Source organism: Halichoeres trimaculatus, unplaced genomic scaffold, assembly GCF_033239565.1.
Source record: "Halichoeres trimaculatus isolate MK-OKI-2021-1 unplaced genomic scaffold, fHalTri1.1 fHalTri1_scaffold_3, whole genome shotgun sequence".
In the NCBI taxonomy this organism is placed as follows: Eukaryota; Metazoa; Chordata; class Actinopteri; order Labriformes; family Labridae; genus Halichoeres; species Halichoeres trimaculatus.
In genome coordinates this window covers 6,534,801-6,553,737 of record NW_027437181.1, presented here as the reverse complement: position 1 = coordinate 6,553,737, position 18,937 = coordinate 6,534,801, and the positions used below count along the sequence as shown (strand labels likewise).

Below are 18,937 nucleotides of genomic sequence, written 5' to 3'. Positions count from 1 at the left end.
CCATTGGGTTCCAATGAGAGGACTTTGAACACGACAGGGTAATCAAATGCATAACGCAGACATTAAATTATATGCCTGATTGTAATCCACACTTTAAAATGGGATTATCAGCACCAATATTGCTGGTTACAGGTTATTTTAAATTCCTACTTCTTAGCTTCTTGATTGGGCTGACCAGGACCGGATTGGTTTATGGCATATCTATGTCTCTATGAAAACACCACGCCGGCTGACAAAGTTTAGTAGTGAGAAGAGATAAAACACAGAGATCTGTGTTTCTTTCTGCTAAAATGATTTCTGTGATTAATTTTGTAGCGATGTTGGATACAGGAGCCTAACTGTTAGACAGAAAAAGGACAGAAGAGCAGAAGAAAGATAAACAGGAGAGAGACACAGCCCGCGCCAAAGGCTAATTAGCTTCAAACCGTAGCTCTATGTAACTGTACTGATAAATACCTTACCTTGTTGCGTTGTAGCCAGCAAAAAAGTTGTATTTGACAAAGAAAATTTGTCTCAGTCCCATCTCCATTTAATTCAAAAACAAACACACACCTCACTAAAAGTAGTTTACAACAGTGTGTGGAGACTCCAGACCACAAGGTGGCGAGGGAGTGACAATAAAACAGATCTTCCACATAGCCTCTTTACAAAAAGACATTACAAACAAGAATCACAGAAATTGAAACCAATGTTGATGCTTCAGAAATATTAGTATGCCTGTATTTAAGAATAACTGTACTTGACAGCCTCAAAAAAATCTATTTTTACACAGAATTCTGTGTGTATGTGCAGTTTCATTAATATATTCATATGTTCATTCATATTTTTTTTATATTCGTATTTTTTTAAACCCAGTTATTTCTCAACTAAAACTTATTTGGTAATATCTCCTGATCTCCTGATGCTGCTATGTGATGACATGCAGGTTGTGGGCTAGTTAAGTGTTGTCTCATTCTCAGTTAAGTCCATAAGAACTAAGGGCTCAGGATTTAGGGGGGGGCATAAAAGTTCCACTGATTCAATGTTGACCGTGCCAGTCAACAATAAGTTAGTGGAGATTTGATGAGTTTGATTTCTCTTTCCTTTAAACAAAAATTTTGCTTCAACAAGACAGAAACAAAACTGAGGAGAGGGCAACAGCTGAAAACACCTCAAAAATAGAAATCTCAACAGAAGAGAGAAAAAAGTAGGAATGGCCAAAGGAGACTACAGTAAAGCCTCTGGCTCCCCCTGCTGGCCGACATGCTTCATGTTCATACAAAGGATCCCGCTGATGTCTTTTTGTTTCCTTGTAACGCACTTTGACAGTATGTTTAACCCAAGCACATGATAAATAATTTCATAATAAACACATCAGAGAGCTTTTGTCAGTGTAACTGAATTTCCTGTAGTTTCCTTTAATTTTCCACTGTGGACCCATCCACTGCCCAAAATAGTTCCCAAATAATGAAAATAGAACTTTTTTTTTGTTTTAAACTTTCCTACACATGTGACAAAAATAAGATAAAATGAGAAAAATCGTACCACTTTCCTCTTCTTTGCTCATCTTTCACCACAGAGACACATTATGAGGGTAAACCTGACGTCTTTTCTCTGTATGAAGTCCACAGCCCTGATCAACTTCTAAGCTTGAAAACATCCATGATGTTCACATTTATCGTAACTTTAAACATTTATTGAACATTTCTGAAGTTTTGGTTTTGGAGGTTTAACAGCTGGAGTCTTAAAACCAAGGGAAGTGATCAGAAGAGGAAGAGTCTGATAATAAAATATAAATCTGCACGTTTCTTAAAGCTGAATTCAACAAAGTCTTCTGTTATAAATAAAATCGAACAAATAGAAATTTGACACTTTGCTGACCTGCTGTGATTCTGACTCACCTGTTTTGTTGTGTTTGTTAAAATACAGTCACTCACTTCCTGAACATTCAGAGTCATCAGCTCTGTCAGTGATCAAACTCAGAGTCCAACAGTTTCAGAGAGTCCGTCTGCAGATTCAGTCAGTCCTCTGGTTTCTTCGTTTCCTGCAGAAAAAAGTCATTAAGGTCATCACAGCCTGCCTCCAATCTTTGTCGATAACTTTCACCTTAATGTGGTACCACTTCATGAATCACCTGAGACACAAAACCAGAACTCAAACTCACCGTCCGGTCTCCGGAGCTCATCAGAGCCTCCAGCTCCTGATTCCAGCCGAGGGCGTCCACCAGAGCTTGGACGCCACTGACTACATCACCCAGCTGAACGACGTCCTGAGGCCGCCGACGCCATGCAAACGGACCCACGAGGTCTCTGTTGATGAGCAGGCGTGGGACAGAGCTCCTCACCGCACCCGCTAGACTGGCGAACGGCTCCACCTGCAGGACGAAGAGGAGAGCTGCAGGGAGGTGACGCATAAACACACCTGAGGTTGAGTGTGTGAAGATCTCTCACCTCCAGAGACGTTCCCATGACGATCAGCAGGTCAGCCAGGGGAAAGTCTGTCAGGTACTTAAAGAAGTGACGGGGAAGCTCCTCTCCGAAAAACACAATGTCAGGCTTCACCACACCTGTACAGGTAGGACACCTGGGGACTGTGCCGCTCATCACGTCTGACTGAAAGAAACAGATCTGAATTTAACACAGGCTGAAGACCTCTGCCGTTTCCCCCCTCACCTCGCACCCTGTTCACTCACTCTTAGCTCCTCCCCCTTGTACGTCCTCCTGCAGACGGTGCAGGTCGCCGTGGCAAATGTCCCATGAGCCTCCACCAGCATCTCAGGAGGAATACCCGCCACTGGAAACACATCAGAGAGTAAACAGGAGGAGGAATTTAAACCCCCGTCTGTGTCACATCAAGGTAAGAACGGGGAGACGTACGCCGCTCCAGGCCGTCGATGTTCTGCGTGTACATCCTGAGCAGCTGACCCTTCTCATGGAGCAGGCGCACAAAGTAATGGGTCAGGTTTGGGCGATAGTTCCCAGGGTACAGCTCTTTGGCCAGGGCGAAGAAGGGGTTTGGGTTGTGGTGGAAAAAGTTGATCTCAAATATGGCCTCGGCGTACGGCAGCTCGTACTGCTGCAGGTTGTCATAGAGACCGCTGCCTGGAGACCTGGCGGGACAAACAGCTGGGTGACCTCAGGGCGCTCCTCACATCTAAAAATAACAACCACAGGAACACCTTTGAGCCTTCACCTGAAGTCTGGGATCCCGCTGGGCGTGCTGATCCCGGCTCCGGCCATCACCACCACCCTCCTGACGCGCCGCTCTCTGAGGCTCTGAGCCACATCCTGCAGGGTCTGCTGCTCGCCATCTGAGCTCCCACCCTGAGAGAAAAACCCCCGAGCTGCACCACACCAGGGGGTACGGGTCTGTCTGTGGAGAAACAGGAGAATGGGGGATGAAAATGAAAACAAGATTCAGCTAGACCACAAAGCTAGATCCTCTCTATGAGTTCATTTAGAGGACGGAAACATCACACTGTTTCTCTGATTTTTTCTGAAAAGGTCAAACTTTCTGTCTCTAGCTCCTTAAATGTGACAACTTAATGCTTACATTTTAAAAACAGTTTATTATCTTTATCTTTCTATACAAAAAAAGAAGGACAGAGAAGTTCCTCTTCATGAGATTTGCAGCAACACACACCAACATTTCTGACATTTCCAGATCTCAGTGTCACAACATGATGCATCCCTTCATGAAAATGTTTTAAAAGGTAAATATTTCCTTTCTTTGCTGATAGTCTGAAAAAATACTGACATCAAACACACCACAGTGAGCTAAAATATAAAATAAATAAAGAGTCATTTCTTTGTTTATCTCTTTGTGACACTCTTTCTAAAGTTACATTGCTCAGTTTCTCCAAGTGTCTACGGAAAAAAAACAGATAGCACTGTGATTTCAGTGGCTGACAGTAGCATGCACAAAATTTTTGCTTCCCTAGATTAGAGCTGCACGATTTGGGGAAAAGGTGCGATTTGCGATTAGGTGGACAATATTGCGATTGCGATTGTGCTTGCGATTTAATAAAAAAAGTTGTGTCATGATGAGTCTACACGCTTGCTTGGTTATCATGGAGAAAAATCTGAATTGCATGTGCTGACACTGCGATTGCGATTGCGATATCCTCTTTTGCGATTACATAATTGCGTGTGCTGACATTGCGATTGCGATTGCGATTGCGATAATCGTGCAGCCCTACCCTAGATTAAAGTTTATCATATTCTATCCAGCCGGGGGGGGGGGGGGTTAATCATGTGTAATGGCTCTAAGAAGGCACTATAGCTCACATTTTGGCTCCAAAGAGGGCACTTCAGCACGTGCTTTCCAACAATTGAGCCACAAGGTGGGGTGGCCCCCTCGCCCAACCCCTTGAGCACACCACTGGTGGCTGGAAAACCATTATAAAGTATTTTATTTATTGTCGCTACATTCATCAGATATGCTCCAAAGATACATTCAACAGGAACAGTCAGACTTCCTGAGACATTAAATTTAACATTAAATGTTACATTTCTTCTGAAGTTTATGGATTTTCTCGTGTAAGAATGAATGAATAAATGAAATTTCTTTCGGTTCTCTTGCAACAAGAATTAATTTTACAAACTTAAAGTGACATTTTTTAATTTCCAAAGTAGCAGAAAGGGTGTAGGTTGAAACTAAAGCCTATTTATTTATTTAAAACCTGCCCCCTTTATCTTACAAAACACAACATCACAGAAAAAGGTACAGGAAGAACAACACTGATGTTGTTACCAACATCCATTTGCAATAAGTGCCTAATAAGTGGAGAATTTCAAATCAACTATCATTACACATTTTTTTTCAGACTTACCAATGTACTGCATGTTTTTACAAGTTAAGAAGAAGAATTCCTCAAATTCAGCCCTCTAATTGACGGACAATGAGATATGATATTTGTTTATATCTGGGGTTTTTTTTTTTTTCAAATGAATGTTCTCTTCAGATCTTATTGACTGTCTCTCAACACAAATAACTTCTGGATACTTCTGAGTAAGTTTGTTAGCACTTTAATGTGCATATTTTAATTGTGAATGCATACATTTTTGACATGTCTATGGAAATTTTTGGTGTGTGCGTGCATCTCTTCATTGAATTTTCACAATAAGTAGCTCCTTAAAAAGACACAATACTACTGACACAAAACTAGGCCTACATAAACTAAATACAACAGTATTATATTTCAAGTTTAATATCTTTATCACATTGTACATTTCTTCTTGGATCCATAAATACATACAATCACAGCACAGCTGATACAAAAGGATCCTTACCTGCACAGGGCTGTAGCACCTGAACTCCTCTGACTCAAGCCTGTATTAAAACAAAACGTGAACCAGGGTTTAACTCGTCATTTCAGGTGTACTCTCTGCTCTGTGTGTCGGTGTACTGACCGTGGACAGGGAGCCTCCTGCTGCTCCTCCAGCACAAACTGCGATACAAACACAGTCTGACAGGTGACAACAACACAGAGCTCACTGCAGGAGCCATAACACAGCTGACACCACTATGAAATACACAAAAACTGCTGCTCGGGGACAGTTGCTGACTGCAGGTTAACGTGAGCAGAGGGCTACGAACAGACACGATTTACTGACATGTTCCACATATGTTTAAATAGCTTTGAAAAAGAGCAAACTGCTAAAACAGGCTGCAGAAATGTGCACAGGCGTCCTTTGACCTCCTTTCAAACACCGTAATGAATGATGTAGACGCGCCCGTTAGCAACTCGTCCGCTTGGTTTGTTAGATTCAGCAAAACACGAAAAAGAGACGGAGATGAGAGCATTAGTCTTTAAGGTGTTAAGAAGTCAACTTCATAATTAAAAACAAAAAACCCCAACGTTAGCCACATTAGAAACGCCTACTGCTCCCATCGTGCCTTGCGCTCAGTGGCAACAGCAGAAACACAGCAGGCTAGCAGAGGTTAGCAGGTTTTACCAGAAACACTGAGCATCATTTCTTCGTCTTTCAGAATCAAAGTTAAACTTTAATCCGCCTCCATCATGAAAGATGTCAGCGGGTACCTCAAACAGCAGCAGAGCAGCAGCTCCACGCCGGAGATGGCTGCGGAGTGGCACACTTTGGAGGAGTATTACAACAAAAGGTAAAGTTAGCTCTGCTGGGCTGACGCTAGGCTAGCTGAAGTTAGCTCCCTCATTCATTGTGAATGGACGCTGAGTCATGCGCGAGGATAGCGCTAGCTGCCAATGCTAGCCCTAAGTTTATCCTCTAAGATCAGAGCGTTAACTGCAAACCTTTGATGTTTTAAGAGCTTAAATAATGAAGCTAGATAAGTCAACACAGCCTGGTACCACAGTGGACTTAAAATTCGTATTTTGAGCTGATGTTAGTCAAGAGTTTATTATATTGTTTAGCAGTTTGCTGTCTGTGTCAGTTAGCATCTGTGCTATGATGAGTCAACTTACTCGTCCGTTTAATCAGTATTAAATATAACAGTCAAATATCATACAATAATGTAATCTATTGGAATTTAACAGTTTTAGGACGAGATACGCTGGAAATTATTAAATAAACTGAAATCCGTGGTTTTAAATCAGTGTTGAACTGAAAATGTTTTCTGTGGCTGTCAAACATCCTTGACAATAGTAGTTTTCACTCTTTGAATGTATGTATTATAGGAGTAACTTGTCATTAAAAACATTTGGACTACAGGGTAAATCACAGTACATACGAATACTGAACAAGAGTTCAGAAAAATGTCAACTTTAATACCATTTGTCTGTTTAAAGTGAAAGATTTTGAGTAATTGCTTTAACTTTGATGACTATGACTCTTCATAGCAGTCAATAAATATCACAAATAATCTATAAAGTTGTTAAATACTACAAAAGATGCGCAACAGTGTATTTATTTTTAATCCCAGTACTTGTTTGGGACTCTTTTACTAAGAATTGAGCATCAGGGCAGTATCTGTTTCTCAGCTCAGGTGTTATTGAAGCTCAGCTGGCTTTGGCATTGACCATTAGCTGGTCCTATATAATACAGCTATATAATCCCACAGAGACTCTATGGGGTCTGCATTTCTCGCCCAGTAATATTATGGTCAGAAACATGTGGTTGAAGCTTGTCATGGAGAATGAAGTGCTTTGAAATCTGCTCATTTTATAGATGCACCCACAGAGGGCTTTAAAACTTTTTACCATTTGAACATTTCCTATGTTTACCTTTTGGTTATTATTTTAAGGCTGTTAACCAACATAAGAACTTCATCTATCACTTGTTTATAATCTGTGCAAGTGAAAACACTAAATTTAGGTTGGTGTGTTGACATGGCCACTTGAAGCATTAGTCTGCTATAAATTATTATTATGGAAATAATTATCATGTGGAAAATAAGTCCAATCATAGATACTTTTTTAATCCAGGTGTTGGTGTTGTGTCGGTTGAAATGTTTTTAACGGTTGTGTGTTTTCGTCTTGATAGATTGTGGCATCAGTTGACGCTGAAACTGACAGACTTCGTTAAAGATCCCTGCTTCAAAACAGGAGATGGCCTCATACAGGTAAATTAACGCAGGAAATCTCCCTGTGCTGACTCTCCCCAAGTCTGTCTGCTTTGTATCCAATGATGGTGAGATGTGTTGTAAAAAGTTTTCAACATTCGAGCCTGTAGTGGGGGCGGCTCATTTGTGTATTTCCCCACTGGAGGACTCATGGAGACACAGTGCAGCTCCTGAATGAGCGTCTCTTTTGTGTATTGCACCCTTAGCCTCTGAAACTTGCCTTGAATGTCAAACACCTCTTTCTATGACAGTTCACTGCTGTCAGTGAAAAGTTATTCTATATTTTCTGCTGAAAAAGAGTCAAAATATCAACTATGCTGGAATAAAAAAAGGATAAGGCTGTAAATAAAGTGATGTAAAAAAGGAAATACTGAATATTTTTCACTTTAGAGTCTGTTTACATCGTTTGATATTTACTTTCCTTTCCTCTTCCAGCTCTACGACAATTTCCTCAGTGACTTTGAACACAGGTGAGATACCAGCTGCTCTCGGTCTCTTCATGTAACACCTGTCTGCTCAGTATCCTCTCATCTTCTGTCTGATTTAATAATAATATTATTATTTTTTTGTTCTTCTCTCTGTCAGAATTAACCCGCTGTCCTTGATGGAGATTATTCTGTATGTTGCCAGACAGATGAAAGGTAAGAGGGTCATGATGCAAAAGGAAATACTTCTATAAGCAGAATTTTTTGGACTTTAAGGATGATTAGGAGAGTGTTTTTGTTTCCAGATCCTAAAGAGGCCATCACTTTTCTGGAAAAGACCAAAGAAAAGGTCAGTTTACAGAAACAAACCCCACAGAAGACATAAAACAGACATCATCGCTGCTCTGTGCATGGGGTTAGCGAATTAAATTCTCTATCTAATGTATTCCTGTGTGTCTTTCTGTGCTCAGGTGAAAAGCAGTGAAGAAGCCGTTATTCTCTGCAAGACTTCAATCGGCAGCCTCAAACTGGAGATCAACGATCTTCCTGCCACGAAGGTAAAACCTCCTGCACTCTCACTTTTTCCCTTTTTGAATGTGTTAAATGTGTTTGGCACATCTAACACCCAGCTGCTGTTAGTGTTCACATGTGATGTGTTGATGACACCACCAGCTGTTAGACAAATCACCAGCAGCACGCTCCAGCTCGCTCAGGAGGGTTTAATACTGTGGAACGCTGCAGCTGAGTTTGTAAGAAGAGCAAGAAACACCTGCTTTGAATCCAGGATTTAATCTGTGCTTGAATCATTCAAACCAAGATACTCTGTTTCATTTTTTACTCCTGCAGCTCTTTTACTGCATGTGAAGTCAACTGGCAGGCTTTGGGGAGCAGAGTTAAATGCATATATTACCTCAGTGAGTGATTAGAATCAGATTTACATCCTTTGACTGAAACTGCTGATTCCATCTGTAACATATTATGTTTACATGATGATACAAAAAGACATTTTTATTTGTTTATTATAATACGTGGGGGGGATTTTAGGCCTTTATTTTAAAAAAGAGTTGGAAAACCCATGTACCAAATAAAAAAAGACAAGATACGCTTTTATTCGTCCCACAACAGGGAAATTTACATTGGTACAACAGCAAATATGAAAGTGTAAAGTTAAAAACATTACAGTCACAATATATCAAATAGGTAACATAGAGTCCACGGATAAGCAGTAGAAGATGGATGGATGGATGGATGGATGGATGGATGGATGGATGGATACCATAGAGTAACTTAGAAAAATAGTCCAAAGGGTCCAGAGGCCAGCCCAGAACAAGTGAGCCTTCGCAGCAGGTGAATTCCCTCTTATGTGGCGTTGGCGCCCGGTGTTAGCTCCGTTAACCATGTATCTGCTAATACCATGATGCTACTCTACCCCCCCCCCCCCCCCCCCCCCCCCCCTTTTGATGCAGGGTTAGCATGGCTAGCTCATCCATCTTACTGGAGATAGATCTTATATACCCCATTACAATGAATGGAAGGACTGCAAACAGCTGATCTTGTATGTAAATAATGTAAACATGGTGACATGTAGGATCTTCGGGTAAACACAGGAAGAAAAATAGTAAAAACACCTCTGCAGACTTAACCAGTGTAGTGTCCATGACCAAAAAGTAAAACATAAAAGTAATTACAGCCTCCAAATGCTAATATAACAAAAAAAGAGAAGAAAAAAATAGAAGAAAAAAATGAGAAAAAGGGACAAGGAAGAAAGAGCTTCTGCAATGGGTAGCCACTCTGGCAAGTTCATCTTTGCTATACCACTGCAAAAACCGACATCTAATCAAGTGTTTCTGTCTTATTTCTAGTAAATAAGTATCTTTTAAGAAATGTATTGAGCCACGTTTACTCGATGAGTCGAGCAAAATGTCTTGTTTCAGGGTATTCAAAGGCAAAAATGACGCCTGAGTTATTTTCCAACTTGTTTGATTGGCTGTATTCAAATGTTACTCTAATTTTAAGGAATGAAAAAATAACATTTTACTTCCTACATCAGCAGTTTTGTAATTCAGGCCTCATTTTTTTATTTTCATTCAGTAAGACATTTTTCTGAACATGGCTCAGATGAAGTCTAATAGAGAAGTTTTACAAAAAATTTGACTAACACTCGGTTAGCCCCACGTCTCTCCACAAAACTCACCTGTGACATCTGTGTCCCCTCTCGTAGAAACTCATCGAGGAGGTGGAGGAGATGTTGAATAACCTTCCAGGTGTGACATCAGTGCAGGGTCGGTTTTATGACCTTTCCAGCAAATATTACCGCATCATCGGGAACCACGCCTCCTACTACAAGGATGCTCTGCGCTACCTGGGCTGTGTGGACATCAAAGACCTTCCAGGTGAGTTGAGGCATGCTGGGACACCTGTGAGGATGTGTGATATGAAGGAGTGAGTGACCTGATGTTGTTTCCTCCTCAGAGACGGAGAAGCAGGAGAGAGCGTTCACACTCGGCCTGGCTGGACTCTTAGGAGAAGGAGTTTATAACTTTGGAGAGCTGGTGACTGAACTCTCTGCTCGTCCTCATGTTCAATCTCAGCTCTGATTGGTTGATGCTGACTCTGTGTATGTGTGTGTGTGTGTGTACCCACAGCTGATGCACCCGGTGCTGGAGTCTCTGAGGAACACAGACAAGCAGTGGCTCATCGATACGCTGTACGCCTTCAACGGCGGGAACGTGGAGAAGTTCCAGGGCTTTAAGTCCGCCTGGGGCCAACAGGTGAGTAACCACACCTCTGCCATGCTGTATCTCTGCCAGTAACACCTGCTTTCCATTCAAGAGCCAGCTGTGCCTACAAACTCCAAACCTTGAGGGAAATCTTGTCAGAGTAATCCCAGGATGAGACACTTCTTTAAAAATCACACTAGAATGACTCAATCTGTGACATCACTAATTGGTGAACGTCTTTATAACAGCATCATAAACTAACACCAACCAATCAGAAACATCCTGCTCTGTTCTTTGATCTTTCGGGAATCATTCCGGAATGTTAGCTCCAGAGTTCCCAAGTGCTTTTAAGGCTCTTAAAGAGACAGTAGCTGAAATAGACTGTAGTGGACACTAGGGGTGTAAATCACCAGTTTCATGACGATACGATATCGATTCTTTGGACAACGATATGATATTTGCCGATATCACAAAGTCTGTCACGATACGATATGATACGATATGATACGATACGATACGATACGATACGATACGATACGATACGATACGATACGATACGATACGATACAATACAATACAATTCAATACAATTCAGGGGTCTTCAATCGATTGAAGACAATATAATGTCCTCACTGAACTCAATCAGCAACATTTCACCTGAGGCAAGAAATAAATACAAAACAATTTTGATAGTTTTATTACTGAAATGCTGAACGATGTGCTGACCTTTGGGTATGATAGTTTGTAGAGGATTATAGCCATCTATAGGTTTAAATGTACATGCAGGGAGGCCTGATAGGATGAAGTTGCAATAGTTGATGCGTGAAGCAGCATTTGGAGCATTTTAGTTTTTTTTTTGATCCCCTTTGTTGTGAACACTTCTGTCCTTTTCAGTCATGACTCAGAAAATTAAAACTGGTTAAATTCAGGTAAGGTGCTTTTTTGCCTCCACAATTACCTTATGGGTCTTACTGTTATACTGTAATATTTGTTTATTATATCAAGTAATGATGCAACACTATAGTTAAAAATTACTGATTACATAAACTTTATTACTGACCTTCAACATTTGACCATTTTCTATCAAACCAAAAATGTGAAGCTTTGGTTTTAATTAAACCCAAACATTTCTATTGTTCAAAATTAGAACTATCAACTTAACGAACTTAACTTTGATAGTTTTTTTCACTGTGATGCCTGATAACCACAGTTTGTATGTCAGTGTGATCAGACTTTGTTTCACTGTGTAATAGTCGATGTGGAGGAAGAATGACGCTAAGCTCTCGCCGTTTTACTTTTTAACTTTACTAAATTTCATGAATCAGTGCGCTACAAAATCAAATTATGAGATAACTCACTGCAGTTGTGTGATGATGCACTCGTGTCGTGTGTGCAGCATGCATCCTCTGCAGTCAGGTTGACTGTATCTTACCCGGATACAGGAGAGCTGTTTTATGATTGGCCGATATGGCCGGCTCCCTTCTAGCTCTGTGATGCTAACAACGTCTTGCTACACGTTCGCCTACAGCGGTGTGACTCGGTGGGCGCCTAAACAGTACATTTTACAGCAGGAGAAATATCAGGCGTGGCGTGTCAGAGAGTGAAAAGGTTCAAATGTGTGTCTCATACGCTGAGTGCGTGAGGCTTGAGAGGAAACGTCAGAACGACTCGTGGAACGGACATGCGTGTCCGGTCGGGATTTCAAAATAAAGGCGCACATTAAAGATCATGATGTTGATCGATGTTTCCACTTTCCAGCGATGTGATTGGATCATTGCTTAACCAATCGATGTATCGATCTATATCGATGGATCATTACACCCCTAGTGGACACTCGGGGAACTGCAGATTGTTTTGGTTGTATATTTAAACATTTGTGTTGTGGGGTCAGTAATTCAGCTTCCTTTGTTTCTCTGCAGCCTGATCTCGCCGCTCATGAAGCCAAACTGATGCAGAAGATCCAGCTGCTCTGCGTGATGGAGGTGAGTCCGAAACTTTATCTCGAGAAAAAGAAAAACACATTAGATATTTTTCAGTCAGAAAGCTGAAGACAGTGACAGGTTTTATTTACAGGTCTGTACAAGCCCTATTTTCATCCACCCTCAGCCTCTTGCTGCTTGGGCCAAATAAATAATAGCAGCAGCTTTTTTTCCATTATGCCCCAGGATGTGATTTTTCAGGTTACCTCAGACAGGAAATCGTTACAGTTTTTATCAGCAGCGAAGCATTTTAGCTCGTCATCATCAGGTTAAGCATTTATCATCGTGGTCCTCGAATCTTTCAGCCCCATCTTGTGCTCTGACCGGAATCTAAAAGTCCAGGACATTGATTAAAAATCTGAAATGTCTCCTTTTGTCTAATCCAGATGACTTTCACTCGCCCGGCCAACCACAGACAGCTCACCTTCACGGAAATCGCTCAGAGCGCCAAAATCCCTGTGAACGAGGTCAGTGCCTTCAACAGCTGAACAGGTCCTTCAGTGATGATGATGATGATGATGATGATGATGATGATGATGATGATGATGATGATGATGTGGTGTCTTGCAGGTGGAGCTGCTGGTGATGAAGGCCCTCTCTGTGGGTCTGATCAAAGGAAACATCGATGAGGTGGACCAGAAGGTGCAGATGAGCTGGGTGCAGCCTCGAGTGCTCGACCTGCAGCAGGTGAGTCCTCGTGTCTTTGTCTTTCCTTTTCTGTCTCTGTGGCCACGCTTTTCGTGCTCACCTGTCATCTCTTGTCTCAGATCAAAGGTATGAAGGAGCGTCTGGACTTCTGGTGTGGAGACGTGAAGAACATGGCCATGCTGGTGGAGCAGCAGGCTCACGACATCCTCACATAGACCACATGGACCAGAGAGAGCTCCCCGCTTCTGTTTTCTATTGTTTTCTATCACATGTTCATTTTTCTGTTAGCGTGTTGGTTTGTGAACGACCTGTTCATCACAGCCTGGTGTTTGACCAGAAGAACACCTGGCTGTGAGATGATCATCCTCAGACATATGGTCTGAAAAATGGTTAAAACATGAATAAAAAATGCTGAAATAACCTTTAAAGACGCTCAGTGTTTTTTTTTTTCAGTTTGAACATTTTCTGTTTGCATGTTTTGACACCAAATGCAGCCTCTCTTTATATGTTTTCTACCAATGGATGAAATGTGATGTTTTTGTCCGAAGCGACATAAAACACAAGCAAGAATTAGGACAGAAGGAAAGACCTAGTTAGTGGGACAAAGTGCTACAAGTTATTTGGCTGCAGGTGCTGCAAATAAGTGCAAGAAGTTTTTTGTTTGTTTTATTAATATAGAATAATGTAGCCAACTAACCACAATTAATCACTGCAACAATATACTTCAACAGAATTCAGTAATTAGGGCTGCAAATCCACTAAGAGCTGGGTCTGAGACCTTTTAACTCATTCTACCCCTGAGGACAAAGAGGAGAAAGGTCAGCTTAAGTGTTCTCTGAACAGATGAGTCTTCAGACATCTCTTAAAGTAGAAAGGAACTGTGGATCGTATAGGGTTAGGTAGTTCATTCCACCATTTGGGCACAACAGAGGAGAAGAGTCTGGCTAGTGATTTGGAGCCATGCTGAGCTGGGAGCACCAGGCGTCTTTCACAAGCAGAGCGTAGTGGAGGAGTGTAGACCTGGATGAGGGGACCCCAGGTAGGCAGGAGTCATTCTTGTCAATGTTTTGTAAGCCAGAAGAAGAGCTTTGAATTTGATTCGGGCTGCCACCAGAAGTCAGTGAAGAGAGATCAACAGCGGGGTGACTGCTTTTAGGCAGGTTAAAGTCGAGACCATATACTGTAAAAAAAAAAATGGACGTCCACTTGCTAGGCTTGAAGTGAGGTCTCCGCAAAAACTGCTCCTCCTGGTCACTGGCTGCAGTTTAGGTTTAAAAATCCAGCTTTCCAGCCATTCCAGATGAGCTGTGGTCAAACTTGAAAAAAATTAAAACTCCACGTAGAAATGTTTCTCATGCCCAATTGTTGTGGTGATTTGAAAATAACATTTGGCTGTTCTGTATTCAAGTCCTCTTTTTTCTGAAAAGTTTCGTTTTCATTAGTTATAGGAGGTTAAAAACATGGCTTTACGTAACTTTGACGATGATTGATAGCTGCCATTCTCGTGTATTTTTTTCGGGGATTGTAAAATATGTCTGGACAGTAGAGTCAAGAAGTGATTAGACTCCCGAAAGAAAAAAAAAATTATTATTTTTGTCACCCAACTCCACTCAGATTCTCCCAGAATCCCTCATCGTCTTTACTGCGCTGGCTGCAATTGCTGCCAACGGCGCCGCCGGGAATTTTGGTTTCAAAACCATATAATGATAAATGGCAGAGCCACGCTGTCCACTCTATATACAGTCTATGGTCAAGAGTTGCTACTGCATTCTGGGTAATCTGTAGAGGTTTAAATGTACATGCAGGGAGGCCTGATAGGATGAAGTTGCAATGGTTGATGCGTGAAGCATCATTTGGGGCATATCAGGGTTTTTTGATCCCCCCCTGTTATAAACTCTGTCCTTTTCAGTTATGACTCAATGGTTTGTTATTTAAAGTCCCTGTGAGGAGTTTCTAAGTGATCTTGAAAAAGTCTCACTTCTAAACATATACATGATGGTAATCCACACTTTAAAATGAGAGAGATTATCAGAGAAATAAGAGATTATCAGCTACTATTTGGCTTCTGATCGGGGCCGAGCAGGACTGGATTGATCGAAACAGGAGAGTGATGGAGCACGAGCTTAAGGCTGAAACAGAAGCTAAAAGTTAAATTTTTGTAGTCGGAGTGCTTCTACCTGGTTTCTGTCTCATCTTTAACTGGTCGTCTTTTATTTTGGCGCAGAGCGTCTCTTTATCCAGAGACAAGCTCCGACATCATGCCAGAGAAGATGTTTCTCCTCATGTTAATCCGATGGTTGCAGTCTGCTGCGTCTTCACATAATAGGATTTAAAATGTAAACCACATGTTAAGCTTATAAAATATGAAACTACTTAATAAAACATGAGGAGCAGGCACAGATTAAACTACAGGACAATCAGCTCAGTCATCCAAGAGAAATAAATCACGAAGAGCGTTTCTGATTCGCTCCTTCACTGAAAGGTCACTGAAAAACACTGAAGCAGAATCAGCGATTCAAAGTGTTTTAACCCAGGACATGATCCGGGACAATTCCTCCGTCTGTATGAACGGCAGGTTGGATCTGAACACAGAGTTCACTGAAGCACAACAAACACTGAAACATCCTCCAGGAGGCTCTTTTCTCTCCATCCACAGGGAGGAAAAATCCAGATTATTTCATCAAAAGAGACTCAAATGAGGCAGAAAATCATCTGCTCAGTGGAAATATCAGAGCTTCTCTTTTCAGTGCAGCTTCTTCTGAGCACAAACAAGCTGCCATGTTTCATTTCTCATCCTTTTTTTCTGCTTTTTGTCCTTTAACTCTTCCTCTCTGTCTCCTGTTTGTCTCATGATTTGCTATCCCAGTCTCCTCATGCAGCGTTCCTTCACCTTTGGTAGCTAATTGGACCATCTTTGGTTGAGGGTAAACACTTAATCGTCCACATCATACAGACAATTCTGAAGGTTGATTTGTGGGTTCAAGAGGTTCAAAAACAGAAATCAGGAGCAGCTAGTCCACTTTTGTTGTGAGGAGAGTAATGATCAAAGACTTCAAAAAATATATTTAAAAGTCTCTGTGAGGACTGTTTTAAGTTGATTACAGTGCCCCCTGTGGTCAGAGTTGGTAGTGTTTTCTGGGATATGTGTTCTGTTTCCCATGAGCACCATCACCCACTGTGGTAAAGACATGGCTCTCACCAAGGCAAACGTTTGTTTTGAAGCACAGGACTTTTTCCAGAATGAAGAGCAACAAGGTGATGTATTTATTTGTTGTTAAGTAGCCCTGTTGTTTGGAAGGTGGCAAAAGTCAAACTTTATGAGCTCACTTTTTAGTTTAGTGTCCAGAAGGTGAGCAGATTGTTAAGAGTTCTTTAAAAATCTGGTGCTATGACATTTTTTCATAATGTGTAACGTTAGTGAATCCTGGTTAGTTATGTCCTGCTGGTCATCTACCAATCAGAGCTAACGTAACCTCACTCTTCATTTTATTGATAGACTCTCAAGTTTGAACAAACCACTGCAGAATAAATGCTGAATGTGCGTTGGAATGAACATTAGCACAAACAGTTCAGGTCTGTGTCTTAGCCTTTAGCCTGTTTTGTAACCTTTACTTATGTTTAAACCTTTAGCTAGTATTGTAGCCTTTGGCTCATGTTTTAGCCTTAAGCTTGTGTTTAAGCAACCTATGTTTTAGCCTTTAACACATCTTTAAGCCTTTAGCCTTGTTGCAGACTTTAACCCGTTTAAGCCTTAAACTTATGTATAATCGTTTATCTTGTGTTTCAGCCTTTAGAAAGTATTTTAGCCTTCAGCTGGTGTTTTTAAGCCCTAAGCCTTTAGCCTGTGTTTTAGCCTTTAGCTTCTATTTAGCCTTTAATCTGCATTTTAGCCTTTAGCCTTGTTTTAGCCTTTAACTCATATTTTAGCCTCTAATCATGTTTAAGCCCTTAATCATGTTTTAGCCTTTAGCTAATATGTAAGCCTTTAGCTTGTGTTTTAGCCTTTGGCTTGTGTTATAGCTTTTAGTTTTTGTTTAAGCCTTCAGTCTGTGTTTTACCCCTTTGCCTTTAGCCTTTAACTCATATTTAGCCTTAAGCTAATATTCTAGCCTAGCTTTAGATAGCCTTAGGCTTGTGTTTTAGGCATTGGCTTGTGTTCAAGCCTTTTATCATGTTTCAGCCTTTAGCTTGTATTCTAGTCTTTAAACTATCTGTTAGCCTTTACCTTGTGTTTTGGCCTTCCACATTGTCTTTATCTTGTGTTTCAGCCGTCAGGAAGTATTTTAGCCTTTAGCTTTTGTTTGAGTCTTTCGTTTTGTCTGTGTTTTAGTCTTTAGCTTGTGTTTTAGCCTTTACACGCATTTTAGCGCTTAGCTAGTATTTTAGTCTCCAGCTGGTGGTTTAGCCTTAGCTCATGCTCTACCACTTTCCTGTTTAGCTTTGTTTTGCTCTTCTGTCTTTTTTTCTATCTGCCAGTTAGGCGCAAAATTAATCACAGAAATTGTTTTTAGCAGAGAAAAAACAGTTTGCTCTTCCCACTCAAGCAGTGTTTACATGGAGACTTGTAGTCTATGTGCCATAAATAGATTTGTGTCCACAAAGACTACATAATTTTTTAGCAATGACAAATTTTGTTGCTGATGCTCTTATTTTGAAGCCTGGATCATGATCAGGCTCACAAACAAAAAGTGAGATGGCATCTTATTTGCACTGTCATGCACAACTCCCACTTTGACAGTTGTTCCCTGCATGTTTATCTCATCTTATTGTATGTATTTGTATAATTTTCTTAATTTATTCATGCTTTTTGATACTTTTTTCTTTTTTGCTGTTTGCAATAACAGACCAAGACAAACTCTATGTAATACAAAAACTACCAGGTAATAAATCTGGGATCTTACAGGGATTTTGATATTAGAATAAATATGACTTTAGAAAATAGAAGAAGGTTGAAAGTTGGTTTAATCATTTTTTTTATTATCATTATTATTATTTTTTAATCTTTTAGTTCGAGAAATTATTGGATATTTTGCAAATGAGTCCCTGTCTCATTACAGCCCTGCTCTGACTGCCCTGAAGCTGCAGCTGTTCATTAGGGGTCAGAACAGCAGTTTTTAGAGACTGGTGTTTAATCAGAGGAGTCGCCCCCTGCTGGACATTAGAGAGGACGCAGTTTTGAGGTTGCTGTGGAGCTGTCCAGGGTGCTGAACCTGCTGCACTGAGCTTAATGCTTCACTCAGGTTATCTGTTCAGTGAGATTATCAGCAGTTTCTCTTCATTCAGTGAGAAACAGCTTTGATTTTCTCCTCTTTTTGTCCCCAGCAGGACTCCGTACAGAGGAATAAAGCAGCAGTCTGAAGCAGTTCACAGTCAGCGTCTCTTTCAGGTATTACAGACATTATAAATAATGCAGCTTCATCTGCTCAGGTCACTGTCAGTCTTCCTTTGACAACACTTCCTGGTCACCACACCGTCCAAGAGATGACAGAAAGATTTCCAATAGCAGCACGCTCAGGTTATTGATCAGAGCGATATTTACCCGCTGAGCGCTCAGCACGTTCGAGGAAGGTGGTGTTTGAAAAGGTCAGCGTGCGTCTCAGAGAGTCCTACGAGACGGCCGGGAAAAGAGGAGCAACAATTAGCT

The 18,937-nt window shown here is 41.0% G+C and overlaps 2 protein-coding genes across 2 annotated transcripts; one reads left to right on the top strand and one right to left on the bottom strand.

Moving 5' to 3' along the window:
* Window positions 1–520: 520 nt before the first annotated feature.
* Window positions 521–5,544, bottom strand: sirt3 (sirtuin 3). The gene is made up of 8 exons (XM_074666781.1): window positions 5,391–5,544; window positions 5,271–5,310; window positions 3,172–3,351; window positions 2,856–3,088; window positions 2,672–2,772; window positions 2,430–2,591; window positions 2,144–2,353; window positions 521–2,023 (listed from the first exon to the last, which is right to left on the bottom strand). The coding sequence occupies exons 1-8, from the start codon at window positions 5,485–5,487 to the stop codon at window positions 2,000–2,002; spliced, it is 1,047 nt and encodes a 348-aa protein (XP_074522882.1). The 5' UTR covers window positions 5,488–5,544; the 3' UTR covers window positions 521–1,999.
* Window positions 5,545–5,852: 308 nt separating this feature from the next.
* On the top strand, window positions 5,853–13,690 carry psmd13 (proteasome 26S subunit, non-ATPase 13). The gene is made up of 13 exons (XM_074666780.1): window positions 5,853–6,102; window positions 7,443–7,521; window positions 7,957–7,991; window positions 8,107–8,162; window positions 8,252–8,295; window positions 8,417–8,503; window positions 10,168–10,339; window positions 10,419–10,498; window positions 10,592–10,717; window positions 12,586–12,648; window positions 13,032–13,112; window positions 13,216–13,332; window positions 13,413–13,690. Exons 1-13 carry the CDS (start codon window positions 6,002–6,004, stop codon window positions 13,506–13,508), a joined length of 1,137 nt encoding a protein of 378 aa, XP_074522881.1. The 5' UTR covers window positions 5,853–6,001; the 3' UTR covers window positions 13,509–13,690.
* Window positions 13,691–18,937: the final 5,247 nt, after the last annotated feature.